Raw genomic sequence first — 20,338 nt, forward strand, 5'->3', positions numbered from 1 at the left:
CTGTTGAAAGATCCATGTTCGGTTCAACTTCGGGACAGATTTCCTCACATTATCTTCAAGCACTCTTCGATATGATGCAGAATTTATAGTTGAATCAATGAATGCAAGCTGTCCAGTCCCCGAGGCAGTGAAGCAACCCCAAAACATAACATTTCCACCACCGTGCTTCACAGTCGGTATGAGGTGCTTCTCCTGAAAAGCTGTCTTTAGTCTGCACCAAACATGTCTGCTGTTACTGTGGCCAAACAACTTTATCTTTGATTCATCTGTCATTATTACAAAAGGCACATCATTACAAAAGGCCTGATCTTTGTCTATATGCTCATTGGTAAACTGTAGACTTACAAAGACTTTTTCCTGGCACACCTCCCATGCAGGTCAAATCTGTGCAATCTCTTTCTGATTGTAGAAGCATGCACTTGGACACCAACCGCTGCAAGACTTACTAGCAGATCCTCTGATGAAAGTTTGGGATTCTTGGAGAATTCTTTTTGCATCAGACGGTCTGCTCTTGGGCTGAATTTGCTGGGACGGCCAGTCCTGGACAAATTGGCAGTCGTTTGAAATCTGCACCATTTGTAGATGATTTTCCTTACAGTGGAACGATATATTTTAAATAATTTGGAGATTGGAAGAATTTAAATCCTCTGCCAGACGCATAGGCATCACATCCTTTTTTCTGAAGGCCTTACAGAACTCGTTTGATAGAGTGCATCCCCTTTATTAACAGGCACCGTTTCAAAGCAGAATGTTTGCTTGTCCAAATATGTCAAAAAAGCCAAAAATTTCCATGTGGTGTAGTTATTTTTTCACATGACTGTATCAACACTGATAACCATTCATCCATGTATTACTTATTGAGAAAGAGCCAAGTGAGTGAATCATGAGAGTTTGTGACTAATGCAACCATTTCATTAATTACAGCTACCATGTACCTACACCCACTGGCCATTTTAAAAGGTTTAACTACCAATTAGTCAGCCAGGTATAATGAGATTTGAATTTGAGTCATCCACACCTCTTGCTCTTGAAATAAATTCTTCCATGCACTGTTGCTGAAATATCTACAACGGGATTTCCTTGGAGTATTTTGATCCTGCAGAAATTCAGATTCTCAGTATTCTTCAGTCATCACTTATTCCTGGTCAGGCTCAAGGTGGATCCAAAGACTATCCTTGGAACTCTGGACGTGAGGCAGGAATACACCTTCGACTGGGCACCATTCCCACACTCAGTCACTGCTAAGGCAATGTACAGTAGCCAACCCATCTACGAGCATGTTTTAGGAGGTGGGAGGAAACTAGCAAATCAGGAGAAAACCGACACGAACACAGGGAGAACATGAAACTCCACACAGACAGTAACCTGAGCTCAGGATCTGTGAAGTGGTAATGCTACCTACTGTGCCATAATGCCGTCCTCCGTTAAAGTTGATGTTTCTAAAAATAGAGATCTAAAGAAAGAGCCTTTAAAAAGTTTCAGAAAAAATACTGGCAAGTGAAGCGTGAACTTAACATTTTGAGAAATGCCATTCCCCAAAGCAAAACCATCCAGGGAGCAGTGCTAGGAGTAACAGGGATGACAGCTACAAATCTCTTTATCTCTCTTTGTCTAACTAGATCATCCTCCTCTGCTGCCAAGATTGCAGTGAAAACCGAGAACAGAAACTGAACCGCACAGGGGAGAAATCGCTCCATTTCAAACTAATCATTGCTGCAAGGGCCATCCTTCAATGCAAAAAGTAAATAAATACAACACCTTTACACATATTTAACTTCTAGATGATTTTATCCAAAGTTACCCACAACTGACATTGAACACAATCCAAGCTCAAAGCTGAGCACATGAACATTTTGATCAAGAACCAAGAGGGACCATTTTCCACATATGCAGGGTTTTGTCAGTTTGACTCGAACCCTGGTGCATTATTTTCTTTTTTGGTGTGTGGTTAGTTTGTGCTGGTGAGAATAGGGCTGTGACGGTGGCTGATTTTTACCAATGCGGGGGAAGGGGAGATTTATAATCACTATATAATTATAATAATAATAATAATAATAATAATAATAATAATAATAATAATAATAATAAAGGCTTGAATTAAATAACCCTAAATATAAAATACAAAACAATTTAATGAGGTTTTATTCCACACTTCCTGCGAAACAACTCAAACACAGCCTAGTTGTGTCGTGTTGTTGAAGTGAGAAACAGCCGGAGGTTGTTGTGGGATACGGTGTTGTGATTGACACGCAAAGAAGAAGTGGATAATAAAGATATGGAGTGAAACACACGCACGTTTCTCGCTCATTAAGCACGAATCCAAAATGTTCCCAGATCGTAGATATAATAATATTATGCAGTGGTAGCTCAGTGGTTAAGGCGTTGGTCTACTGCCCAGAAGGTCATGAGTTCAAACCCCTTCACCACCAAGCTGCCAATGTTGGGCCCTTGAGCAAGGTCCTTAACCCTCAACTGCTTAGATGTATGAATGAGATAAATGTAAGTCTGGATAAGGGCGTCTGCCAAATACCGTAAATGTATTTCCCATTTTTACCGTAAATGTATTTCCCAACAAGATCCATCGCAGCAGCAGGACCCGTTGAGAAAGTGATTGGAATCGGCTACAGGTCAAGAGCTCCAGTTGAAGTTCACACCAAATATCAGAACAGGGAAAAATGTGATCTAAGTGACTAAGTGTGGCATGGTTGTTGGTGCCAGATGGGCTGGTTTGAGTATCTCAGAAACTGCTGATCTCCTGGGAATTTCACACACAACAGTCGCTAGAGGTTACATGGTGAGGTGCGAAAAATAAAAAAAACAAACATTCTGGTCTGCATACTTGATAATGTGAGAGATCAGAGGAGAATGACCAGACTGGTTTGACCTGAGAGAAAGTCTATAGTAACTCAAATAAGCACTCTTTACAACCATGTTGAGCAGAAAAGCATCTCAGAACACACAACACATCCAATGTTGAGGTGGATGGGCTACAACAGCAGAAGACCGCATCATGTTCCACTCCTGTCAACCACGAACAGGAATTTGACACTCCGTACGTTTACATGGACAACGATAATCCAATATTAACCCGATTAAGACAATACTCTGATTAAGAAACTACCATGTAAACAGCAATTTTTTTTTACCTTAATCTGATTAAAGTCATACTCGTAGTGAACACAATTCGAATTAAGACATGTGGAGTATTCCTGTTTTAGTCGCATTATGGACGAGCATTACAGACATGTACACACCTTAATCACACTATTAACGTCGTGTGGGAGTTTTCACCGCATTTTGTGACAGGACACATACACACATGGCAGTGCTCAACCATATGATGGCAAACAAGAGCGCACGGCTGCGTCCGAAACCACGTACTTACCTGCTATATAGTAGGTGAAATACACGTATAGCATGACAAACAATTAACTGCACTTGAAGCTTTCATAAAATTAAAAGTTAAACACCAAAACTCTATATGGTACCATGACGAAGATGAATTGTATGTTGATACGTGAAATTCTGGAGGGAACGTCAGACGGCATGGCATGGGGACGTAATGACGTGTGCTGTTAATCGATCTATGTTCTATAACATGTAAAACATGAAAGGAATATCCTAAAAGCAACTCATGTAAACACCTTAATCACAATATTGTCTTATTCAGAATAAGGTCAATAATTAGATTATTGCTATCCATGTAAACTTTTTCTTCATTTTGATGTGAATATTAACTGAAGCTCTTGAACTGTTTTTGCACAATTTATTTATTTATTCATTTATTTGCATTACGTCGCTACCACATAACAAAATGTGTAGGTGTTCACTAATAAAGTGAACAGCGAGTGTATATATAAAATTATCCTAGTAACTTATGAAGCACCAGCTCGGTGTTCTTCGTGCTTGGGTGGCCCTAAATGCCCCTTGTTATCTACAGTGTGAAACTGAACCAAACCAAAAGCATCAATTTTACTCCGATTCAAAAGTGTGAACGCATCCTTACAGTCCTGGGATTTGAACTTACACCAACTTTTAATTAATAAAAACAAGCTTACATGCTGAGCTGTTACTGTCCAGTTCAATTCTAATCAGTTTTTAATTTGAGCAGTCAGCCTCCTAGCTAGTGTACATACGTTAATAATACTCATTGTTTTTATTATTACGATTGTAGCAGACTGCTGTATTTGTAGCAGTATAAATGCACTATAATACTGAAGCATGGAGGTTCATGGTAGTTCAGAGGGGGGAAAAAAAAAAAAAAAAAAAACCCTGTTGGCTTCTAGGCCAGTATGGCAACACACGATATTCACAAGCCATGCGGCATGTCAGATAATCACGAGCCTGCCAGGAACAAACAACTAGCAATAGTGTGAACATTCATTACACAAAACTTGATCTGTAATCCACAGAAGTCAGGGTACAATTTGCATACCACAAACAAAGTTTGAACAGAGTTAAAAGAGCCATTGCTCATTTCCTCATCAAAAACTATAATCCTAATCAACTTCTAAAACTAGGAGACAATGAACCCATCTTTTGCACTACCTATTATATCAGAAGTCTAAGTCATAGCATTTTTATACCATTTTTTCATTATATCGTTACTCTTTGGCACCCATCTTTTGCACTACCTGTTATATCGGACACTTCCGCACTAAAAAACGGTGTACTGGTCGGCGCTACACTGTCACTTACTGTACCTATTGTCCTGTTTTAGTGGTACTGTACTGTCCTGTGTTGTTAGCACACGTTTGCACGTGCACTTTGTGTAAACATGTGTAGATTTTATTTAGTTCGGTATCGTCTCATGTGGTTAGTGTGTTGTTTTATGTAGCACCGTGGTCCTGGAGGAACGTTGTTTCGTTTCACTATGTACTGTACCCGCTGTATATGGTTGAAATGATAAAGCCACTTGAACTTGAGACAAGAGTTCATTCTAAGAGCTACAGTATAGTTTATATAATATACTAGTGTTCGGGAGGAAGTGGCACTGTTTATGAAATTCCAGGTTCAATACACAAGAACAACAGCGCACACACCTTTCTCAAAAGGCCTCTTGTTAGATAAGTGATATGACAGAAGTTGCTAATAACGGTAGTAATGGCAAAACCTAACGTCACATTCTTACCGTAATGGTATACACTTACCTGGCTTTTTCTTAGGAACACCTGTACATTCAAGCAATTATCCAATTATGTGGCAGCAGTGCAATGCATAAAATCGTGCACGTACAGGTGAAGAGCTTCAGTTAACGTTCATGTCAAGCATCAGCAATGCGATCTCCGGGACTTTGACAGTGGCATGGTTGTTGGTACCAGGTGGGCTGGTTTGAGTATTTCAGAGACTGCTGATCTCCTGGGATTTTCATGCACAACAATCTTCATACAGAGTTCATACAGAATGCTGTGCTTAAAAAAAAAGAAAAAATGAAAGAAAGAAAGAAAGAAAGAAAGAAAGACAGACAGACAGCTCTATTGGTGGAAATGTCTTGAGAGAGATCAGAGGTGAATGGCCAGACTGGTTCTAGCTGACAGGAAGGCTACAATAGCAGATAAAACCACTCTCACTGTGGGAAGCAGAAAAACACCTCAGAACACACATGTCAAACCTTGAGGTAGACGGACCACATAAGGTTCTGCTCCAGTCAGCCGACAAAATGAAACTGAGGCTACAGTGGTCACAAAACTGGACTGCTAAAAGATTGGGAAAAACATGATATGCACACCGCTAGCTTCAGTAACTATATCGCCCCCTTTGGCAGAAACAACTTTACGTAGGCGAACATACTGTCTATCAGTCTCTGACATCACCTGGAGAAATGTTTGCCACTGATTCATGCAGAATTAGTTCAACTGTGAAATGTTTCTTGCATTTGGTTTTCCCCTAACATGGTTTGTGGTATTGTGCTCAAACAACTCCGTCTGTGACTCAGCTTCCATAGCATATTGTTCCAAAAGGCCTTGTCCTCGCCTAGATATTCTATAGCAAACTTTAGTCTTGCCCTGATGTTCTTTTTACACAGCAAAGGCTGGAATGCCTCTTGGCATACCTCCCTTGTCTCTTTCTAATAGTAGAGGTAGGTACTTTGACATCAACAGTGGCAGAAGCTACCTGCAGATCTTGTGATGAAATTCTGAGGTTCTTAGAGACTTCGTTTAGCATCTTACAGTCTGCTTTCAGGTTAGATTTGTGGGGGTGGCCTGGCCTGGGCAAGTAGGCAGTGGTTTTAAATCTTCTCCATTTGTAGATCTTCCAGATAGTGGAATGATTGATTTCCAGTATTTGGGAAATCTTCTAATCTTCCAGAGCTCTTTTGATTTAGACATGATGATACCACACAGTCCAGTAACAAAGAACAAACCAGACCAGATATCTGGAGGTAGAGATGGGCGATATGGACTTAAAACTAGATCACAATATTTTCTGGTATTTATTGCGATAACGATACATTATGGCTACAAGTGATAGCTGTGATCTTGAGAGCCTCAGAAACACAACACATTGATCTGAAAGTAAAACAGATTTTCTGTAACCAAACCAGTTCCAGATTACATTACATTTATTCATTTAGCAGATGCTTTTATCCAGAGCGGATTACAAATGAGAAAATACAAGCAAAGATTGTAGAGGTACGGTAGCTCCTCATTTAGTGATAAAGTCCTCCTCAGCTTCATGTCCGCCTTCCGCCGTACTTGTTTTCGCTCTGCACGTGAGCTGCGAATGGGTCGTACACCGTCGCACAGAAACACCTCATAAACTAGGCTTTATCATCATTATTATCACGGGAAGACAAATTCCTATTGTGGGGAAAATTTCGACTGGTATATCGCACACGATAAGATATCGCCCATCCCTAATTCGAGGTTTTAAATAAGACCGGTTCCTCCAAGATATTCTCTCTCGATTCTCAACTGATCTCAATTTGGAACGTTTGAAGTAGTGATTTAAAGTAGTCACCATCCACCTTATTAAAAATACCTGTAAACCTGCTCATTTATGCAGTTATCTAAATCAACGCATAAAATCATGCAGTTACAGTCTCAAAACACCTGGTCCTCTTCCACAGGAACTGCTACAGTTGGTTGCAGTGAGAAAGTGATTTGATTCTGACTCGACTACAGGTCAAGAGCTTCAGTTCATGTTCTCACCAAACGACAGAACAAAGAAAATATGTGATCTGTGACTTTAACCATGGAATGGATATGGGTACCAGAACAGCTAGGTCTGAGCATTTCATAAACTGCTGATCTCCTGGGAATTTCCACACACACAGAGTTTACACAGAATGGCGTGAAAAACAAAAAACATTGCATGAGCGACAGTTCTGTGGGTAGAAACGTCTTGTTTATAAGAGGTCAGAGGAAAATGACAGATTGGTTTGAGCTGCCAGGAAAGATAGTCATTCAAAAATCACTCTTTACAACCGTGGTGAGCAGAAAAGCATCTCAGCATGTACAAAACCTCGAACCTTGAGGTGCATGGGCTACAACAGCAGAAGCAGGTTCTACTCCTCTCAACCCAGAACAGGAATCTGAGGCCATCATGGGCACAGGCTCATAGAAATTGGACAGCTGAAGATTAGAAGAAGAAAATATCCTCTGGTGTTTTTCCCTATCTTCACCTGTCCAGTTTCAGTGAATCTGTCACAGCGTTTCGACAAAATCTTACAGAGCACACTTTCCCAAATAACCTCGTTTTTTTTTTTTTTTTTTTTTTAAATATAGCAGTCGAGTGCTGCATCCAGACATTTATGAAACAAACACGCTGATGAGAAATCCACAGCTTATTTCATTTACCCTAGATCTCTCCTACATTATACAATCTGCCCATTCAGCAAAAAAAAAAAAAAAAAAAAAAAAAGCAATATTAGAGAAGACGCATCACAGTTTCACACTGTTTGTTTAAGAGGCTTTTGTTTGCTCAGAACATCACTGGAAGTAGAACAGACTTGCACACAGGGATTCCTGAACCCATGTGATCGCACATGTTCAACAAGGACGGAAACGCCCCAGGAAACTCTTATGAACAAATAAAGGGTCAACGTGTCAAGACATTCAAGCGCCTTATATGACTTCCTGGGATGAGTCATCACACGTCAGAAGGTGATTTAAAAGGTCACGGAGCATTTGCAGTTGCTGCTCCACGTTTATGGAACCAATTGCCACCTGAATCACTACTCTTAAATCTAGACTTCAGACACATTTTTAGTCTTTGGCCTTCCCTGGCTAGTAACTTGTGATTAGTAACTTATCTTTTATTTTATATTTCATTGTATATTTTATAGTCGTTTCTGTTTTGTTCAGTGTAAGCTGAATTTAAATGTTCTTTTTAGATAAAAATTGACTTCCTAACTTACAGAATCTCTCAGCTCTTTCTTTTGAATCATTTGTGTCTTTTTCAGGCCACATTCCATTACTACAATACACAGCTAGTACCATGGATTCCTTGGGCAAGCAGCAATTAGTGGCTTATTGTATGCAAGTAAGAATACTTGTTAATCATAAAGATTTAGAAGGAATTTAATTAAAGGAGGCCTGCAGAGCACTCAAACTGAGTGGGGTAACTATGGAAGGAGAAAAGTTAAGATTGTGTTCTTCCATTTCCCAGAAAAAGAGGGACAACTTTGCAAAGAATTAGTAGAATCATTCAGAACAAAAGAAAAATATATTATACACATACATTCACCAACACTTCAGACAGTAGAACTATTAAAAGGTCTCTCATTCACAAAAAATTAATACCCGAGATCTTCCTTCTATTTCCATCCTTAAGAAAAGCAAGAAGCATGCCAGCTAGCTAGTTTTTATATATCAAACAAAAAAAAAAAAAAAGAGTTTATCATGAACCATGTGGATATTTACTTATTTGACTCCAATTTGAAAAAACCTGCTTATTATAATGCGTGTCATTGCTAATTCTTACATCTAATGAAGTTTCAACTGGAGCTCAAGGTCACAATTGATCCATGTATTGTAGCTGGACATTACTGTACAATAGTTAAACAACCAAATCACTCAAATCCTGACCACAGGAAAGAAATGGCACTTCCACTGGTCAGTATTCAGCTTCCTAGCAGTAACGTTCAGTATCTGGAAGCCCAGACGTCTTTCTGTATTAACTAAATTGGACAGCTAGGAATAAGGGAAAAATTCTATCTCGTCACTGCTGGTGTATTTGAATAAATGTCACTACAGCGCTCTACACTACAGAGATGTTTAACTTAACGGCCGCTCTGACAGTTGTCCCAGCTGCACGGCGAATCACGTGTGGATATTAATGCGCTTGTTCTACGGAAGCAGTAGCTCAGCGGTCAAGTTGTTGGACCGCCAACCTGCCACTGCAGGGCCCTTGAACAAAGCCCTTAACCCTCGACTGCTCAGCTGTATAAACGAGATAAACGCGAGTCGCTCGGGATGAGGGTGTCTGCCAAATGCCAGAAGTATAAATGTTCTAATACGAAATCGTTTCTATAGTAACAACCTACGGATTTTAAAATGTGTGTTGAGGTTTTCTGTAAGGAGATATTTATTCAGCATTTTCGTGAAGAAGTCTCCAGCGTCACTGCTTTCTAACAGTCAGAGGTAAAGCTCAGAAACAGAAAGTCTTCAGGTTTCTCAGCAACGTGACACGCTGCAGTATTTTTATCCTCTTATCATGTAGAAAGAGAGGAGAACAAATTGTTTATAGCTGTTCTAATATGAGTGATAACAGGAAGTAGCTTGTTCTGCAGATGTTTCACAACATTTAACATTATAAGGAGATCAAAATAGATAGTGTTGTAATTGAAATAAATTTTATATTATTTATATTTATATATATATATATATATATAAAAAACTTGGCACAATGAGACACTTAGGGATGTAAGGTTCTCTGGGTAATGATATAACAGCATGCCTGGTCATGTTTTATTCCTTTCTTACTAATTGATGGTTTTCATTTTTTTTAAAAATAAATAAATCTGTTCCCTTCAAATTTTAGACTGAATGCATTTTCCAGCATGTACTGATCTTTAAAGGAAACTATTACAAAGAAGAGCGTAAAAAAATAGTTTCGAAAAAAAAACCCATGAATTACCAGTGTATTGTCCGCTGGGTGTATGAATCAATGTCTGTGCGGAAAAACCGAAAAGACCAAGATGCCGAAAAAAACTGAACTCTCTGATGCAATTCATTTTTAAAAAAGCTGCCTCTGTTTTTCAAAGCAGTCTCTGAAAATCAATCCAACAGAGTGAGGATGACATAAGTCTTTTATATCACATATCCTGCTTTTTCAGTTAGTTTCCAGTTTGAAACAAGACTGTGTATTATTCTACAAGAAGAGATGCAGCACTGTGCGTGTGATGAGATAGAAATGCAAGCGCGATACCGAGTTCTTAATGCAAATGCACAAATTCGGCTCCGTTCTGACGCTGACAGACAGACTGGAAGCCGTGGGTGGGAAGCAAACAGCTCCATCGATGCACTGCTACAGTAATCCATCCAGCGGGGGCAGAACAATCAGCCAGTCAATAATTGCATAGTGGAACAGATATCGGATCAGCTCTTCCTGTTTCTCACTTCCTGGTGGAGATAACGGGCACTTGACCACTCTTACTTACGCTGCCTTCGTCCAGGAACATTACATTACATTACATAACATTACATTACAGCATTCGGCAGACGCCCTTATCCAGAGCGACATTTATTTATACAAGTGAGCAGTTGAGGGTTAAGAGCCTTGCTTCAAGGGCCCAGCAGTGGCTGCTTGGCAGTGCTGGGATTTGATCTCACAACCTTCCGATCAGTAGTCCAACATCCAGCTACCACTTCCCTGTCCCACACACCATGTCCAAACTAATCTCATAGCATCTCCTAAATCGACAGGGCAAATATTCAACACGAAAATGAATCTATTCTATCGACATGCTTCGTAGTTTCGCAAAGGAGGCCTTCGTTCAATCGAACATGTTTCAGCGCATGTAATTTCAGCTCTCAAATAGATCATCTCCCAGCATTTCATCTGATATCCGTTCCATAATACAATTATTGACATGCTGTGCTGAACAGCAAGGTGAATAGCGTGCATTCAGTGAAGGCTTACACAGGGCTCAAGAGCAGCTGTCATGCTGCGCAATCATTTACGCATGCCACGTCACACAATGCAGCCTTCAGCACTGATCATTGGCTTCAACTGTTTACTTTCAGTCATTGTGTTCTCAAGGCGTACCAGATAAACATCAGGACGGGCTTGCGCTCGGCGTGTTTGCATAGCCCTCAGGACGCTTTCACATCTATTAATCCGTTTGCAGTAGAGCGAAATTGATTTTTTTGGTTCACTTGCTATATGGTTCAGTATAGTATCACACTGGACAGAATTAAACGAACCAAAAAGAAAAACACTGGCTGAGTGGCACGTAGGGCTAAAAACGCACTCGCTGGTCACAATACAGCAATGGAAACTCGTGCCAAGAGCAGGCTTGCTGCAATACTCTGTGTTCCCGGTGTTACACGGTGTTCGGCCGCACATCGTTTACGCCACATGCCCACCGTGGCATCGCCCCCACTGTCGCTTTGCTTTTTTTATAGTAATAAAAATCATTCAGTTCAACCTGACTCGTATCCTAAACCTGACTGGGTATCAGATCCTCCCAGCGACACTGACGATGACGACCCATTGACATCCATTTCACACCTATTGTAAATATTCCTCTGACCATGGCGATTCTCACTTCACTCTAAAATAAGCTTGCTTGACGACAGGATACTTTATATCCGCAAAAACAGCCTTAGCGCCTTCATTATTTCCGTTTTATGTTGAATTCAGTTGAACCGTGAAAGGATTCTGAAGTTCTGATGTACTCACAGAATAGTAATTTCTCTGTTAATTTAAGTGATCATATTTTGTAATGATAAAAATGGGGGAAATGTGAGGGGAAATTATTCATTTTTCCTTTGTAATAGTTTTGTTCTTGTTCTATTTCATTCTCATCAGAGGATAACGCCTAAGAAGGTCATGTCATGTCACTGAGATCAGTACAGAATGTTTATCTGCTTACATAGACACAAACATGTTCTTCTATTCAAGGTTCGTCTAAACATCTTCCAAGATCCTAAAACAAAGCCTGTTCAAACTGCCTCAAACGGCTTCTTATCGGTACACAGAATCATGTCATGCTCTGTTTCATATATATATATATATATATATAGTAGTGGTTTAGTACAAGGGCTTCAGAGTGCTCTCATTATTCTATCCTGTGTTAACCGTCTTTCTGTAATAAACCTTTTTACCTTCAGAGGACGAGTCTGCGAGTGTTGCCTAATTTCCATGACAATACAAATATAATATAATATAATATAATATACTATACTATATTATAAACACTTAGGTTTTTATTTTTATTTTTTTTAAGAAGAAAAACACGGCAAAATTAACAGGCAGCACTTCGCCGAGGACTGAGCTCATAGCAAAGAAAGGTTCGAATATCACTTCAGGGATATGGAACTGGTATATAAAATTATATATATATATATATATATATATATATATATATATATATATAGATCATAAAGCCACTAGCATATTTGCTTAAAAGATCATAAGCGATCATCATATCAGCATTAAATAGTAGTTAAGAAGCCACGGAGAATGATCTGGAGCTCTAATGCGGAGAGAACCAAAGCAGTTGGCTCCTGTTTCATTGCACCTCGATTAAACTGCACCATTCTGCAAATTCCTCTCCTTTTTCATTTTGCCCAGCGTCCTCAGATTAAAACGTCTATTAAACTCTGCTAAGACTGGTGATTAGGAGATGTGCAGTTAGGAGTACTTCTCTACTTAAAACGAGGCTCATTAACGTCACCCTAAAGTGACCTTCATAAAGTTAACTCCGTAAAACGGGCTTATGATTAAATCCTTTCAGGGAACTTCATCTAAGTGTGTGGATTACTTAAATGTGGCTTCTGAAAGCCTCATGAGATGGTACTGTTTCAGTAGCATGGCAGGCAAGTGTATCATAAAATTTATACAGAATAAGTGAGCTCAGGCCACACAGCAACCGTTTAGCAGAGGAAGTGGGCAACGGATATGGATTTCTTGATGACCTTTTTCGTGGAGCAGTCACATCGACCGATATATTTTCCAAATCAACCGATATCATCTATGAGGCACTGGTACTCTGCATAGACGATAAAACACAATGGTACATGCTGTTATAGGAAAATAATCAATGACCATGTGGTGTGATGTAGCCAGACGCAAAGAAGTGCTTACACCATGGTACTCTGCCAATCATTACCACACTTAAAGTATGACATTGATTTTTATCTTTTTATAGTTACATTTAACATCCACTAAATAAGCTAGTTCCTTTCTTACATATTCTTTTCCCTATAAGCATCCAGAGCTACAGCAGTCTTTCTTTTCTCTCTCTCACTCTCTCTCTTGCTCTCTCAAAGCTGATAAATAATAAGGAAAAAAAAATTCAGCTGGTCATTTCACTGAGAAACTGTAAAGCACAAGGTCCTCTGTCCTGAAGACTTTCTCCATTGTGTAAAACTGAACTTTTCACCTAACGTTAAGCTTAAATCATCGAAGCGTCCACCGTACAAGACCCCGCGAATGAGCTGTTACTATAGAAACGATAACGTATTAGAGCGAGAACATTAATACAAACCTGAGGTTTGCCTTGTAGCTGACACTATGTCAGAGCTACAGAAAATGAATAAACACCTGCTGACCAATCAGATTCAAGAATCCAACAGTGCTGTGATACTTGATACTTGGTAATAACTGGTATAACAATTCTAGTATAATTGGTATTTGTCAAACCCTTGTGTTTACTTGTGATTCTTTATTGCGATATGCACGTAATGTGACGCCGCTAGCTTTAACGGATACCCAGAGTCACCGACAATGACTTTCTTCAGTGTACTGTTTATGTCAATGTTACCTTTTTTTATTTATTATATATATATATATATATATATATATATATATATATATATATATATATATATATATATACACACATATACATATATATACATACATACACACATATACATATTATATATATATATATATATATATATATATATATATATATATACACACACATACACATATATATACATATATATATACACATACACACATATATACATATACATACATACATACATACATACATACATACATACATACATATATACATACATACACACACACACACGAATATTTATGCATTATTTTTATGGATGCACTGAATTAAACTACAGTCCTAAATGAATAATATACATTCTGGTCTGTGTGTGTGTATTGGTTTTTTTTTTTTTTTTTTTTTTAGGTCTTATATAATTGGACAAACAGTTGTGTAAAGTTTTAGTCTGAAGTTTATATTTGTAACACTCAGTTTGTGGATTTTATTTTAAATAAACAAATATATATAGAGAGTACTGAAAGTTTACCCCTACCACCATCTGATTAATCCCAAAAAAATTAAAATAAATATTATTAAAAATTAATAATACAACTAATTGATTATGAAAATAATCGTTAGTTGCAGCCCTAGTTAGTTCCTTTAACAGCTGTATTCTAATAATGCATCACTTGTATGCTGCTTTGGATAAAAACAACTGCCAGCTGAACAAATGTAAATGTAAATGTAAATGCGCTGGATGGACTGTATGCCATTGTACAAAATGAATGGCATGCCTTTAAAACAAAGAACTGATTGTACAATCTCACAGAAATATACACCATGTGATGCGGTTGCCATCCAGCATCCTAATCTTGCACATCCACTGCACATTTCATGCTGCATAGCTCAAATATGACACATTGGACACAAAGTATATACAGGAGCAATAATAATAGAGTTACATCAGTTGCAATGCTCAAGGCTTTCCAGTCACAGCATTCACATAGAGATGGGAAAGCTACAAAAAAAAAATTCCCCAAAAGCATTCCTCTACATTTGTGGTGTCGGGATTTGCCAGTATGGTAGTATACCACAATAAGGAAAGATTCTACCATTGACGTCAGGTCATAGTGGGGTATAAAATATCAGCTCAAAAAAAAAAAAAAAAAGTTCTTTACATATAAAGCCAATTCCTTTACCGAGTCAAAATGACTCAAAAATCTGACAAAGACATGATCAGAAGTTAAGGTTTCATTTTGGTTGTGTCTTTATCTGCAGATCTTCAATCAGGACTCCATCAGAGAGTGTTTTCCTATGGCTGATCCACCTATGATAGACGTAGACATCTCTTTTTAGATTTTAGAGCATGTCTCTCGGGTTTTATGCTCATTCAGATACGAGAACACAAGAGGTTAGGCACTGAGATTGCACCAGGTTTTCTTATTCAAAGTTGGTGTTCCAGTTCATCCCATTGGTGTTCAATGGGGTTGAGGTCAGGGCTCTGTGCAGGCTACTCGACTTCTTCCACACCAACCTTGGCAAACCATGTCTTCATGGATCTCGCATTGTGCACAGGGGCATCACCATGCTGGAACATGTTTGGGCCTCTTAGTTCCAGTGAAGGGAAATCTTAATGCTACAGCACTCAAAGAAATGCGATACAATTGTGTGCTTCCAACTTTGTGCCCACTATTTGGGGAAGAACCACATACGAGTGTGACAGTCAAGTGTCCACATCCTTTCCACCATACAGTGTATGTAACTGTGGTTCTGTGAACTGCCAGAGCCCGTGAGAATCACCTGGAGACCTTCATGCTAAAACTTTCCAACAAGGTCACCACTTGGCAAAGAGAATGTGGAGTGAATGGGAGGAAACCTGGCCCAAGACCTGGTGCCGTGAGTTAACGGATCCAGTTAGTATAGCAGGTTTACCAGCAATGTGGTGCAGGAAAACAACCACAGACCTGCCAGTTGACAGATAGCTTGGGCATTCCTGTGGAGAGAGGAAGTGGAGATGGAGGGAACCCAACTCCAGTCCCAGTATGAACATTACCGGCAGGGGGTTAGTACAGTCTTTGCCATTTTTCCTATGCTGTCAGCTCCGTTCAAGAGACCACGTTCCGGCTCTTCGGAAGAGAGTGTAAGGCTGCTGAAAGAATTTCCACATATCTTTGTCAAAGTGTATATTAATTTGAATGACCTTTATCTATTATTCATTATTCATTTTCTGTCAGTTGAACCTATGTTGCTTGGCATGGATTATTCAAAGTGACTGAATGGACATATTTCATGTAAGACCTCATTTCTGTAGATCAATCCATGTCACCATTTTACAGGCAACTTCACAGTATTCCAAGACTGCCCTCTTTGTCTCCTATTGCCCAAGTGCACTGAAAATAGGAAGCACTTCTGACAGGCTGTAGCTGTACTCTGAATTTACACGAGTTGACTACTAATGCAACAGATTGTCAGCCTCTTCACAGCTGGAAGTTACCAGCTAGCAATCAGACTTCTAGGGTAATTAACGACCAAGAGCCAATAGGAAAGGAGAATGTTTACCAGCTCAGTCTGGAATTATTCTGACATTAGTTTATGTTACTGCCACTCCACCTCTCCCTCCCTCCCTGACCCTGTGCTGAGTTCATGCCACACTCAAAGGTCCGCTGGTCATCTAGATGGAAATACATGGAGGAGATGGTAGAGGAAGGAGACATGAGTGAGCAAAAACAAAGAGCAACTCGTCAAACAGCGCAGTGAGTGCTGCCAACAAGACTAATGATGCTAAAAAGAGAAACCCAGGAAGATCTCAGCATGCATGTGAACACACACAATAAGGTGTCCAGGTGATTCTCGGTGCTCTTGCAGTTATAAGGAATGAAAGAACTGTGTCTCGATTGAGTGATACTCCTAACATATACACTATTTATAGTTTTACAAATATTTACCCTACAACAAACGCATCAGCAATGCTGCTCCAGTACCATGTGGTGTGAAATCCAGAAACCTGTGATTACCAAGTTTGAACATTATTATGTCATGTATTTTTCACCACATCTTCTCTGAACTCAGAAGTATAGTGCAAGTTATCTCCTTTCACTGAATCGGTGCGTGTACCATTTATAGGTCTTTAGTCATACAAACAAAAGCCATCGATGGTCGACAAATAAACTGGTGTTCTCATAATCCATACACAGATGAATGGGATGTTCATGGGACCAAAGAATAAACAAAAGCCAAAGTGCAAAATAAATCAACACCAGCAAGTTCCAAAATGGAGTTTGAAAGAAATACTACACCAATCGATACCAAACTTGTCAGCCAAGGGTCCATCAGTAATGGTAGATGACCACGTTTCGTATTACTGGCCTACATAACGTCATACTATACCGTACTCCAAACATGCCGCAAGCTAAATGTTTAATATTCAGAAACAACATTATTTAAAAGCTCTCAAAGTGGGGTGTGTCATTAGGAGTAGGATTCAGTATCTATTATCTGTAATGGCATGACAAAGGAGTATCATTTTATAGATACTGTTATAGATGCCTTAGTTATTATAGTTCTAAGACTAAGTAAAGGAAAATCGACCCTGAACAACTTGTGTATATATATATATTCATTGTCCTTAAACTGAACAAAACATTCATATTATGATTAAGTTCTTTAATAATTTAAACTTATTTTATCAACAACTTGGTCTAATTCCACTCTGGCTAACAATTTACTATGACTGTACCAGCGAGAATGCTGCCCTGCGGTGGGTTTGCACTCCGTCCAAGGTGACCCCCGACTTGAGCCCCAAATTCCCTGGGATAGGGATATGACAAGTACAGGCTAAATAATGTTCATTTTAATCTAACTGCAATTTTAAGCACACCAGGAAGTGATGGTAATATGAAACACATATGAGTGGAAGGTTCAGGAATGAAAAAGCTCCAATGATGTGACTAGGTTGACCTTATGGAGCATATTTGTCTTACAGCTCTTCACGTTTTAATCTGTCCGTCGATCATAAGTGGGTCATTTGAAGTTTTTTTACTCAGCAAGACATCGCTGGACACACACAAAAAAAACAAGTTTGCACACCCTCATAACAAATCACTTTGGCATTCAAGTGCCATGTTTTCAACATGGGGTCTTTGTTTACAACCCACCATTATCCAATTATTATTTGTTATTGAATGCTTTTACCTTTTTGCCTGATCACTTTAATTGAACAGGTTTGAATCAAACCTCAACAACTCAAATATTTAAGTTTATAATTATCATCATGAATCTAGTGAACATCATAGAAATGTGTTCTGTGTGGAAAGCTCAGGAATAAAAAATAAATAAATAAATAAAAAGTTCTCTTGGGTTAACTAATTAGCCCAAATACTACAGTACACATTTAAATAACGAGTATAATATTTGAATAGTTTGTTATGTAAATAAAATAATTACGTAGAGAAAAGTTATTTTACAGTTAAACAGGTCCCTTGTGTACAAAAAGTTTAGAGCAGGGGCTCTCACAGCAGAGAACCCAGCGAACATGGCCAGTTATTTTCCTCAAGTAACATTAGAGCCGTTACTTTGTAGCTGCGTTAGCTAGTTTGCTGTTTTTATGCCGACCTTTCACCGGTCAGTGAAGGAAACATTTCCGACTGAGGTCTCGAAGAGCGACGTTTGATGTGAAAGTTGTCTAAACACATGAGCAAATATAGGAAATATCTGCTTTTCGACCGTTTGAGTGTGCACTCGGCTAGCACTAGCTGCTAGTCCACTATTCAATCACAGCAGAAGGAAGGCACAAGGTTGTGAAACACGAGAACAGTCTCTGAGTAAATAACACGACCACTCTCTCTGACGGGTCAAAATCGCCTGATAAAGTTCCTACCTGCTTTCACACCGGCGTGGTGGAAGAGTTTTTACCCGGAAACAAAAAGCAAAACACGAACAAAACAAACCGAGCCGAGTAGAACCAGGCGTGCGCGTATACATGCCCGTGTTCATCATTAGCAAAGCGGTGAAACCTCATCCTACCTTTCGATGTAGCGTTGTTCCTGAATAGAAATAATACGCGATTCCTAGGATCCAGAGCACAGCGAAACATAGTAATATCCTCGATTTCCGTCGCATGGTTGCGGGTCTGGACACGCTGCTTCAGTGGATGGTTTCGCGTTTCGGTGTTAAAGCCACCCGCTCGTCCAGGCTACGTGCTTCACAGGAGCTTCAGCACTGTCTGTCTACCACTAGTTGGGCAGAAGAGGCAGGAAACGGCCAACATCACCGGGTTAGAGGGGAAAGGGGAGCCGACTTTAACCCAATCACACGCGGCAGAGCAGCCAGAGGAGGGCGGCGACATCCACATCCACAGCCTGCGAGCAATACAGCGAGTCCGGAGCTCATTAAAAGCTAATAAAACTCACTGTTAGACCCCGTGACAGCTCGGAGGGAGGAAGCTGTTCAACATTACGGACAGTCACGACTACATAAACTCCCTAGAAATAAATAATAATAATAAAAAACCTAAATCCAGACCCAAACCCAGCAAAAGTTACACACTGATTTCCTTTTTTTATTTCAGAGTGTGTTGAGTTGACTGCTTCATCGTGCTGGGATGTGTTAAAGTCCCCAGGAAATCAAAACTGAACTTTTGTGGCTTTCAGTATGAATATGTTCGCATTAAGGTTCTTTATAAGCTAGTGTGATTCAAAACAATGACAGAATTCGCGTTTGAAAATGTAGGTACAGTCTCTCTCTACCCACGGTACAGATGGACAGCTTTGATGACATCATTCTGCACTTCAGGCGCTCATCAGATTTTCTGTCCAATCAAATGTTGTCTTGAATCTGAAATGTCCCGCCCACAACATTATATTATTATTATTATGATGATGATGATGATGATGATGATTATGTATGCACATGACGTCACGGTAGCCAGAGATCGCCATGGACACGCTCACTGAGTGGAACAAAGACTGAGCGGCAGCATTAGCGTCGCCTAGAGCGTGGGGGAAAAAAAATGCATCTAAGATGGGAAAAAGTTGTTATGAGATCGACTGTGCTAACGGATTCAACAAGAATTCGGAGCTATCTTCTTACAGAGTGCCAAAAAAATCCATTCAGTCCTTTTTTTTACTAAGTCGAGCAATGTAAGTGTAAGTTCTTTCGGCGTGTGGTATTCATGTTGTACAATGATGGGTAATTTGCTACGTATTTATTTTTAAATGCTGACTATTTCCATTGATGAATAATGGGAGCTCATTCATTCTCTGACTGGGTTTTACCTTCACAAACAAACAAACAAACTAGAAATAGCTAGCTTACAGTTTACCAGATAAAATTATATAGATAATGAGTCTTTATTGGTCATGTATACATTACAGCACAGTGAAATACTTTTCTTCACATACCCTAGCATGCCAGGAAGTTGGGGTCAAAGCACAGGGT

At 39.4% G+C, this 20,338-nt stretch overlaps 1 protein-coding gene across 2 annotated transcripts in view; it reads right to left on the reverse strand.

The window, feature by feature from the left end:
* The window catches only part of galnt2 (UDP-N-acetyl-alpha-D-galactosamine:polypeptide N-acetylgalactosaminyltransferase 2), a 138,186-nt gene extending 118,920 nt beyond the window's left edge, over positions 1-19,266 (reverse strand). For both annotated transcript variants that reach the window (XM_053621846.1, XM_053621845.1), the window contains exon 1: positions 18,926-19,266. In XM_053621846.1, the coding sequence (XP_053477821.1) occupies positions 18,926-18,995 (70 nt within the window). In that variant the 5' untranslated portion in view covers positions 18,996-19,266. The remainder of the gene's footprint in view (positions 1-18,925) is intronic.
* Positions 19,267-20,338: the final 1,072 nt, after the last annotated feature.

Source organism: Ictalurus furcatus, chromosome 3, assembly GCF_023375685.1.
Source record: "Ictalurus furcatus strain D&B chromosome 3, Billie_1.0, whole genome shotgun sequence".
NCBI lineage: Eukaryota > Metazoa > Chordata > Actinopteri > Siluriformes > Ictaluridae > Ictalurus > Ictalurus furcatus.